The sequence below is a fragment of the Myotis brandtii genome, unplaced genomic scaffold (assembly GCF_000412655.1).
Source record: "Myotis brandtii unplaced genomic scaffold, ASM41265v1 scaffold291, whole genome shotgun sequence".
In the NCBI taxonomy this organism is placed as follows: domain Eukaryota; kingdom Metazoa; phylum Chordata; class Mammalia; order Chiroptera; family Vespertilionidae; genus Myotis; species Myotis brandtii.
Genome location: NW_005361118.1, coordinates 333,304 through 344,203, shown reverse-complemented (window position 1 = coordinate 344,203; position 10,900 = coordinate 333,304). Strand labels below are relative to the sequence as shown.

At 36.6% G+C, this 10,900-nt stretch overlaps 1 protein-coding gene across 7 annotated transcripts in view; it reads left to right on the top strand.

The window, feature by feature from the left end:
- XRN1 (5'-3' exoribonuclease 1) overlaps nucleotides 1-10,900 on the top strand; it is a 203,104-nt gene that overhangs the window by 167,563 nt on the left and 24,641 nt on the right. For 5 of the 7 annotated variants that reach the window (XM_014542160.1, XM_014542162.1, XM_014542159.1 and 2 more), the window contains 3 exons: nucleotides 743-965; nucleotides 2,680-2,775; nucleotides 9,170-9,269. In XM_014542160.1, the coding sequence (XP_014397646.1) occupies nucleotides 743-965; nucleotides 2,680-2,775; nucleotides 9,170-9,269 (419 nt within the window). The remainder of the gene's footprint in view (nucleotides 1-742; nucleotides 966-2,679; nucleotides 2,776-9,169; nucleotides 9,270-10,900) is intronic. The other 2 variants (XM_014542161.1, XM_014542157.1) reach the window with 1 other exon arrangement.

Below are 10,900 nucleotides of genomic sequence, written 5' to 3'. Positions count from 1 at the left end.
TCTTTATAGTGCAATTCTTAACCTTTTTATATTAATGTCAATATTGGAACAATGTATCTTGGATGTTTTCACTATGTATCTTTGCTACGCAACACCGATGTACATGTTTACATCCGGTTTTAGAATTGCATTATTGATCATGAGTAACGTGAGTAATAATATTACTCGAGTGATGCCCAACTCTGGCCGTTGCGAGAGACAAATATTTGAATTATGCAATTTTTTGTCTCTGTCGATGCGTGTCACCCAAAATGAGTTCGTGTGTCACCTCTGACACACGTGTCATAGGTTCGCCATCACTGCCCTGTTGCATAGATAGAGCCATACTGAGAATGGCTCCGCACTTGGATAGCTTCCTGGATTTCCTTACCCACACTGTACAAACCACAGTCTTTTTAAGAAGTTTGACATTTAACTCATAAACTTGTAGTCATTCTCAGCTATTATGTTGTAGGCTCTGAGTGCAGACTAACACATACACACACTTATACATATACAACTACACATCTAGAACAGTTTCCCCCCCCTCCCCTTAGTAGCACTGAATTGTCTATTTGGAAAATCTTCAGACATGCATCATCTTATAAACTGAGATTTTTCTATGATTTCAACTTTCTCTACTGAATTTAGTAGTAATATTTATTGTTTCAGATTATGGATGGTCCATCCAAATATTATTTGCTTCTTCCTAGCACATTCAGTATTATTTCACTCTGGTTCTGATGTAACTTTTTACTTTTAGGTGCTCACCTGGTAGGGGATATCGACTGCCAACAAGTGCCTTGGTGAACCTTTCTCATGGGAGTCGCTCAGAAACTGGAAATCAGAAGTTGACAGCCATTGTGAAACCACAACCAGCTGTGAATCACTATAGCTTGAATTCATCAATTTCATCTGGTCATTTGGGAGGCCTGAACCATTCCCCTCAATCTCTTTTTGTTTCTACACAAGTAAAGACTCTTTCTGTAATTTTTCTCTACCCCCTTTACAAATTACAAGCACACTATAAATAGAGACCTAAACTGACTTAGATTTTTTAAAAAATTTTTGTTTAAGTCATTTCTAGTTTTGTTTTAAACTCATAGGCTAGGAGAGAATGATATTGATAGCATTCTACCTATGTTATAAAATTACAGTTATATTCAAGAAGAAAGACATTTATTTTTAAAATGATCCTGAAAATGTCTTTTTTCTCTATATATTTGCTTTCAAACTAACATTTAAATATTTTTATTATATACAAATTTTCTATGATATCTGTTATAAAATGACATAAATTTGAAAGGTAGAAGAAAGAGGACTATATCTTTATGAAAAGCAATTTTCTAGTTCCCACCATGTAACTCATGGTAATTTCCTTTATTTCATCTTCCAGGGGGCAAAAATTGAATTGTTTTGTGTGAGATACTTACCTTTATTTAATTCCATGACCACAAATCTTACCACACTTTTTAATCCAAATAATACATGTTTATTATATAGAATAATTACAAAGCACAGATAAGTAGATAATAACAAAGGAAACAAAAGCAAAAATCCTCTCAAATCTCATAGGTAACTACTGTTAAATTTTTGGTACATTTTTTGAGGAATTATATATATATATATATTTTTTTTATTGATTTGGTATTTTTAAAAAAAATATATTTTTATTGATTTCAGAGAGGAAGGAAGAGGGAGAGAGAGATAGAAACATCAATGATGAGAGAGAATCATTGACTGGCTGCCTCCTTCACTCCCCGCCCCACAATGGGGATCGAGCCCGCAACCCAGAGAGTTTTCACCTGTATGAAATCAGTTCCCCATGAGTAATAGCGAATTTTTAATCTGTTAGATTACTTTTGTGTAAGATGAAAATTTTTTAAATTAAATCATTAGATGTTAGCTTAAGTGAGATAATTTATCAGTGCATTAGAAGACAAAAAGAATCTGTTGGTGGGGATATATTCATTTAGTATAATTTTTATAGCATTTGTTCTGCTTTAAAATTCAGTGGTTCTCAACCTTCTGGCCCTTTAAATACAGTTCCTCATGTTGTGATCCAACCATAAAATTCTTTTCATTGCTACTTCTTAACTGTAATGTTGCTACTGTTATGAATCGTAATGTAAATATCTGATATGCAGGATGGTCTTAGGCGACCCCTGTGAAAGGGTCGTTCGACCGCCAAAGGGGTCGCGACCCACAGGTTGAGAACCACTGCTTTAAATGCTTTCAATAAGACCAAAACAATTACATATGAAGAAAGCCGTTTTCACTCTAATAGAATACCTTTATGATGACTATACTGAGCTCTAGAAAAAGAGAATTGAGATTTCAGATAATGAAAGTTAAAATATCCTCTCATAATAAATAACTTTAATTAATAAATTATTTGATTTTTATTTATTTATTTTAAATGTATTTTATTGATTTTTTACAGAGAGGAAGGGAGAGGGATAGAGAGTTAGAAACATCGATGAGAGAGAAACATCAACCAGCTGCCTCCTGCACACCTCCTACTGGGGATGTGCCCGCAACCAAGGTACATGCCCTTGACTGGAACCGAACCTGGGACCTTTCAGTCCGCAGGCCGACGCTCTATCCACTGAGCCAAACCGGTTTGGCTATTTGATTTTTAATATGAATCTCTATTTCTTCATGTGTCAGTTCCTTAAGAAATTTGTTGTGCTTTGCCAGGTACCTACTAAAGATGATGATGAATTTTGCAACATTTGGCAGTCCTTACAGGGATCCAGAAAAGTTCAGCACTTCCAGCCAACTCTACAAGAGAAGGTTAGTATACCTTCATTGATGGACATTTAACTCGAAAAATTTTCATTTTATATTTCTTTCTCAGGCATACAATGATTAATTTTCTTCTAAAACATCATAAAATAGATATAACAGTTTTGATCATGAATTTGCATACTTTCGTTCAGTTGTATATAAAATTTTTTTGATCAGTGAATGAGAATATAGACAATTTTTATTTTAAATTAGTTTTGGATTATTTTTTAGTTGTTTAGAAAATCATAATAACTATAGTCTAAATTTAACAAAGGCCTTAATGGCACTCATTAACTTAATTATTTCCACTTGAATGTGTAGCTTTATACTGACAGTTGGTTGTCTTAAAGATGAATGAGCAAATTCACATTCCTCTGCTAAAAGAGTAGACTCAGACACACAAAAAAAAAGAAACGGACTGAATGCCTATAACTTTGTTACTAGTTACTGGCCTGTCTTCTCAGTTTAGGTCAAGAAGGAATGTTCTCTCAAGTTTATAAACCAGTAGCCTGTACCACATGGGCCTCATTTATACTAATATCCTTCAGTGATGGTGGCATTATCAGAACTAGAGAGGGGGAAAGAGCAAAGGGAATGGAGATAAAATAAACATAAAAAGTGAGAGTGACAAAATACACAGGTTTCTTCTGCAAATATGCAATTACAAGCTTTCCTTACATCATTCATAAATTGTTTCTACCTGAATTTAACCCATATCCAGATTTTCAAACCCTCTTTTCCTCCTTAATTTATTTGATACTGCTAACCACTCATTCTTCAGTGCTTTGCTATCATTCATTCATTCAAAACATATTTCTTGAGTGCCTACCATATGGACTTAGACCCGGTAGTAGGAGCCTGTGAGAAGTGGTCAAATTGTAGACTTTTTTTAAAAAATATATTTTATTGATTTTTTTACAGAGAGGAAGAGAAGGGGATAGAGAGTTAGAAACATGGATGAGAGAGAAACATCCATCAGCCGCCTCCTGCACAACCACTACTGGGGATGTGCCTGCAACCAAGGTACATGCCCTTGACCGGAATCGAACCTCGGACCTTTCAGTCCGCAGGCCAACGCTCTATCCACTGAGCCAAACTGGTTACAGCAGTAGACATTTTTTAGATTGAATTTATTGGAGTGACATTGGATAATAAAATTATACAGGTTTCAGATATACAATTCTATAATAAATCTTAGACATCATAGAGGGATTGCCAGCTGATGATGAATTACATTTGGAATTAAAAGAGAAAGAATGGATTAAAGAATGTGACGCGTAAGGTATGAGTAACTAAAAGGATAAAGTAGCTATTAACTGAGATGGGAAGGATTGCAGGTCTGTAGATATGTGGGGAAAATTAAGAATTCAATTTTGGACATAGTGAGTTTGAGACGTATATTAAACATTTAAGTCAGTGGTTCTCAACCTTCTGGCCCTTTAAATACAGTTCCTCATGTTGTGACCCAACCATAAAATTCTTTTCATTGCTACTTCATAACTGTAATGTTGCTACTGTTATGAATCGTAATGTAAATATCTGATATGCAGGATGGTCTTAGGCGACCCCTGTGAAAGGGTCGTTCGACCGCCAAAAGGGTCGTGACCCACAGGTTGAGAACCGCTGATTTAAGTGCAGGTGTAGAGTTGGCCATTGAGACTGGAGCTCATGAAGAATGTCCAAATTGGAGAGAGAATTCGAGAGTCGCCATCTACATACATGCATGTGTATGTATATATCTGTATAACTATATTTATCTATATCAAGGAAGTAGATGTAGATAGAGAAGAGGTCCAGTAATTTAGCCTTAGAGAATTCCATCTTTAAAGAATTCGAGAAATTAGATGAAACTGACAATGAAGACTGAGAAGGAACAGCCAATGAAACAGAAAGAAAACTAGGAAAGGGTGGTGTCTAGATGCCAAGTGAAGAATGGATGTCTTACTGGACCAGGTGATCAACTGTGTTGAATGTTGCTCTTGGATCAATTAAGGTAAAAACTGAGAATTAGCAGATGAAGGTCACTGGAAATCTTAAACAATTTTAGTAGAGTGATAGGAGTGAAATATTAATTAGAGGGGGTTTAAGAGAGAAGGGGAGGAAAGAAATTGGAGGCTGTAAATATAGACAGTTCTTTCAAGGAGTTTTGCTGTAAAGAAAACATTGCCCTAAGTTTCCTCTCACCTTTCCTATTAACTTCTTTATTAACCTCTGTTCTTCCAGACTTTCACTGGGACTGTTCACCAAAACTCAAGAACAGTTTTCTTTTCCCTTTGCCCTATTGCTTGATTTGTGACTTTAGCTTTCTCGTCTCTTTAATTACCACTCAAAATAATCTGTCTGATCCCAAACTCTCAATCAAGATCTAGCCCAATACCTCCAACTATCTGGAAGACAGATATAGATGGATGCCTACCGTCCCTCTCAGTCTCAAGATGTCTCAGAATGGACCTGAGCTATGGCCTGTTCTCTTATCCTTGTTTCTAACACTACCATTTTCGTCAAACATATAATCTGGAAAGTATGGAATTAAAAATTTTTACTTTTTCTCTCCTAATATTTTTTTTGCACTGAGACTGCAAACTGTTTACTCCTTCTCAGTTTCCATAATTGGACCTTAGGTCGTCATCCCATACCTAGATTAATCTCCTATCTGCATTTCTTATTTCTGACCTCTTTCTTTTACAGTTCTTACATAGTACTGCTCGATCTATCTTTCCTAAAGATCCCTTCACCAGTCTTGGCCCTATGGCATAATTGGGCAAAGTTTCTAATTAATAAGAGCTCCTGGGTTTGAACTCAACTTATGCCCTTACGTATTGTGGTGTCGTAAATCTGGTAGTGAACTTAGAATCAGGAAATCAGGTTTTGTGACTCAAATTGAGCAAATCTTATTTCACTGAGCTTCTTTGGGCCTCAGTTATAATATTAAGTTGGTGGACTTAGATCACCTTGGAGGTCTTTTCCAGCCCTAAAATAGTATAATTCAAATACTTAGAATGTACCCAGCTCCCTGTTTAGTTGCTAGAATTCAGCCTATACTCAAACTAATACTTAGTTCTTCTATAATCTAACCCTACCTGATTCTTATATAAAGCATGTCCAAGTACTTGGTAAAATGGTCTGTTCCAGTCAGATTGGTCTCTTTACCTTCCCTTTCCTACAAACAGATAATTCCCATTTCAGGTTATCTGTACTTCTTGTTCCTTCCGCTTAGGATGCTATTCCTCTCTCACTTCCAAAATTCCCCTAAGTCTCGGGGTGTACTAGTCATGTTACTACCTATTTCAACACTTGATATATTTTCTCAGAATGTTCTGTATACAATTCCTGTGATTGGTTGCTGTTTCATTATTTATATCAGTTTAATACTCCGGTGTTTGATCTCCTGTGTGTTCCAAGAATTCTGAGCCATCACATACAACACATGTATCCATGAGGCATTAAAAAGCAGCCTGATATTCATCCAATGAGCAAATTCTAAAACACCCAACCCAAAAAAAAAAAAAAAAAGTTAAGCTTCTGGAAAAGGCAAAACTATGGAGACAGTAAAAAGATCAGTGGCTGCCCAGCCAGCATGGCTCAGTGGCTGAGTGTCAACCTATGAACCAGGAGGTCATGGTTCAATTCCCGGTCAGGGCACATGCCCGGGTTTTGGGCTTGATCCCCAGTAGGGGGCATGCAGGAAGCCAATCAATTATTCTCTCTCATCATTGATGTTTCTATCTCTCTCTCCCTTTCTCTCTGAAATAAATAAAAATATGAAAGAAAAAAAAACGGATCAGTGGTGTCCAAGGTTGGGGAGAGAGGGAGGAAGGAATAAGTGCACTGAAGATTTTTAGGGCACTGAAAAATGCTCGATGTGATACTATTGTCATTGATGACATAAGAGAAACGTCCAAACCTGTAAAGAATTTTTATGAGTTTATTTGACCAATGTTCACAATATGCCAGGAAGCAAAATCTCAGATGCTCCCCAGAATGAGAGTTTGCAGTGTGTTTCCTCATTTGGAGTTAGGAAGGGAACATATGGAAGATACATGGATATGGAAGAAAGCAAGGCAGAGAAACAGCAATGATTGGTAACAGGATAACAAGGTTATGTGCGGTCTTGAGGGTGGTTACCCTTCTGAGGAATCTGAAAAAGGCATTTTAAAGCTGTATCAATCTAGATGCACAGAAACAATGGACAGGGCTTGCATAAGGCAAAGATAACCTTTCATTAGGGAAGTTATAGGCCCGAGGCTTGACTTACCCACCATGACCTTCCCAGTTAGAAATTTATGATCAGATCACCCTGTGAGATTACTTTCAGTTAGATTTATTACAGAGCCTTTTTCATCCATACTGTAATGGTGAATACTTGTCATTATACATTTGTCCTAACCCATAAAATGTACAACACCAAGAGTGAACCCAGTGTAAACTATGGACTTTGGGTGGTATGTCCATGTAGATTCATCAGTTGTGACAGATATACTCCTCCCAGTGGGATCTTGATCATGGTGAGGCTGTGCATGTGTGGTGGCAGGGGGCAATTTTGTTGTGAACCTAAAACTGCTCTTAAAAAAAAAAATCTTAAAAAAAATTCAAGCCTTTATTGGCAAAATATGAAAATATGACTAACAAATAGCTTTATGTAAATAGAACAACTCAAAAAACTTTTTTTTCCCTCTCTCTCTCCCCCCTTCCCTCCCTCTCTACTCTCCCTCTTCCCCTCTCTCTAAAAACTAGAATGTTTTCTTCCTAATTAAACTTATGACACACTTTTTCTCTGAAATGGTACTGTTAACTTGAGTTTTAGAGTTAGAACTCAAATGTCAGTTCTCCCATTATTTAGTACTGTAACTAAATTACTTTATCACTTTGAGCCTCAGTTTAGTTATCTATACAATGGAATCAAAATCTACCAAAGCATTTTTATAATCATAGTATTGTAATGAAATTAAGATAATGGGTGCAAAGTACATCTTACCATCCCTGGAGCATAATAGACACACAATATTTGTTCATACCAGTTTATTGATCCTGATGTTCTTAAAGTCAAAATCTCCCATAATGTACCCCACCAATCATTGTGCTATTCAAATAGAAATCTCTTGGCCCTTTTGATTCTCAAAGACTAAAGTGCCCTGGGTGTTATATGCATATGAGCTCATTGGACCTTCCTACACACTATGGTGCATATCACAATTATTTTTGAGCATGCCTACTGCCAAGCAGGATATGATATGCCTTTGTACCTAGTGTTCATTATTTGTTTATGCTCAGAACAAAATAAATAGGGCCCACCAAAAGTAAAATTGTGAATTGATAGCCCTGGCTGGTGTGGCTCAGGTGGTTGGCGTGTTGTCCCATACACTGAAAGGTTGCGAGAATGAAACCTGGTCAGGGCACATACCTAAGTTGCAGGGTACATATGGGAGGAAACTAACTAATGTTTCTTTCTCCCTCTCCCTCTCCCTCTCCCTCTCTACTCTTCCTCTTCCCCTCTTTCTAAAATCAATACATATATCTTCAGGTGAGGATTTTTTTAAAATTGTGAAATAATAAATTTGTATTGAACATCTGCTTTTGCTTCCTCTTTCTCTTCAGCTGTGGAAATTATGTCTTTTTTGCCTTCAGGCATTCTTTCCCTATCAGAAAACAAAGTGATCTAATCTGATCATTAGACAAAACTTAGGCCATTTTGCTCATTCTGTCCATTCCTGTACTGTCTAATTATTGTAGCTTTATAGTCAGTTTTGCTATCTGGTCATAGTCATCCATCATTTGAAATCCTTGACAATATAAGTATTAGTTAATAAAAATCAGGTCTTGGGGAAAGGGATGAAGGACTGATATTCTCAACTTTCACATCAGAGGTAGAAATGATGAATTTTCCAGAAGTTTTTAATGAAGACAAGAGAATAGTATAATGAACCCACAGATACCCATCCTTACCTTGCACATGTCCTATAGCACCTACTTATTTCCCACCTCCCCCAGAGAGAGGAGGGTTCTGAAGCAAATCTAGAGGGTCTTTAGAGGGTGTTATTTCTGCTTGGAAGAAACATTTACCTAAAGTTTATTTCTTTAGTTTCTCTGTTAACTTCAAGCAAAACTATATTTAATTTTTTTCTGTTGAAAACAGCATTATTGTAAATGATAGTTTTCTATGTATCTTGCTAAGTAATACATAGAGAAACATAAGGAATGATGATCATTATGTTAGTAATGGTTATTTCTAGGTGGTGGGTTGAGTGGTTTTTAAAATTCCCTATACTTTTCTGCATTCCTTAATTTGTTTTCTAGAGATATATAATTTTAATTATAAAATAATTATTTATTAAACATTGAAGAAAAGTACTTATAATAATAAAAGTTTCTTTAAATCATTTATAAGAATTTTAACTTTCAGGGTGCAGTTCTACCTCAAGAAGTAACTCAACATCATAAATCTGGCTTAAATGACAACAGTGTTAAATGTCAGCAAAGAAAACATGAGCCTCACAGAAAATGTAAGTTTTAAGTTAGAAAACTATACTTATGGTGCTGCTTCCTTTTATTTTTATTAACAACTTTACTAAGTTTTAATTCACATAACAAAATTGATCATTTTAAAGTGCAATTAGTGGTTTTTTGATATTTTCACAAAGTTATGCAACCAGTGCCACTATCTATATTGAAATATTTTCATCACCCCCAAAAAGATATATCATACCTATTAGCGTTCGTTCCTCTGGCCCCTGCCAACCACTGACTGCCTTACTGCCTTTATGGATTGGCTTATTCTAGACCAGCCGTGGGCAAACTACGGCCCGTTTGAAATGAATAAAACTAAAAAAAAAAAAGACCGTACCCTTTTATGTAATGATGTTTACTTTGAATTTATATTAGTTCACACAAACACTCCATCCATGCTTTTGTTCCGGCCCTCCGGTCCAGTTTAAGAACCCATTGTGGCCCTCGAGTCAAAAAGTTTGCCCACCCCTGAATTAGCTCAAAGAAATTTGTATTGAGGAAAATATAGCTCTTAATAAGCTCTTAAGACATGTGTCTTAGAAGTGGTCAAAGTCATAGACCCAGATCCTATTGCCAGACGTAATTTAACTCTGATTATTCAGGAAAAGGACTGAAAGCTTATAGAAAATGTCTAGCAGAAGAAGAGTGATTTTTACAGACCCATCCAAGCAGCATTCAGTCTTCTTCAGTCCAAGGAGCTACTGGACATTGTAGCATCCCATGTTCATGGACATGGTAGGCTCATCCACAGTGTGACTCAGAGCAGTCATACCACAGAGAATAACCTTGTAATAAAAGCCCTGCCTTTTTATGGCAGAGTTGGGTCTTGAAGAAAGTTCTCCTTGATGTCCAGTCTTTAATTTTCAGTCCTTAGGCTTAAACAATTTTAGAACATTTTGGCATTTGAGGATTTATTAAATACTAATTACCTATAATAATAAAAGCGTAATATGCTTATTAGACTGGAAGTCCTTTCAGACGACCTTCTGGACGGGGCCGAAGCAGAGGCAGCCATGGCAGCGACGGGGGGGCCAAGCCCCTTGCACGGATTTCGTGCATCGGGCCTCTAGTATGTCTAGTAAGTACTGTGCTTGGGGAAATAGAGGGATCTGAAATAGAATTGACACTTAGTGGAACTTATCCTTTTTTCTGAAGGGAACCAAAGTCCCAAATAACTGAGATTTGTGATCTTGCCACGTTGCTATACTGGGTGCTCCTATGCGTACTGGAAAGTAAGGCCTATTTTTAAATAGTATCTTTTATTTATTTTATCTTATTTATTTGAATTTATTGGGTGACTTTGGTTCACAAAACCATACATATTTCAAGTGTACAACTTAATAAAACATCATCTGAAGACAGCATTGTACACACCTTGCCCCAAGCAAAGTCTCTTTTGGTCCCCATTCCTCGTCCATGCCCCCCTCCTTGCCCACCTCCATTCACCTTTCCCTCTGGCAATCACTGCACAGTTGTGTGTCTATGGGTTATGTGTATATGTTTTTGGTAATCTCTTCACCTTCTTTCATCCAGTGGTATTCCCCCAAACCCCTCCCCTCTGACAGCAATAAATAGTATCTTTTTAAAAAATATATTTTATTGATTTTCTACAGAGAGGAAGGGAGAG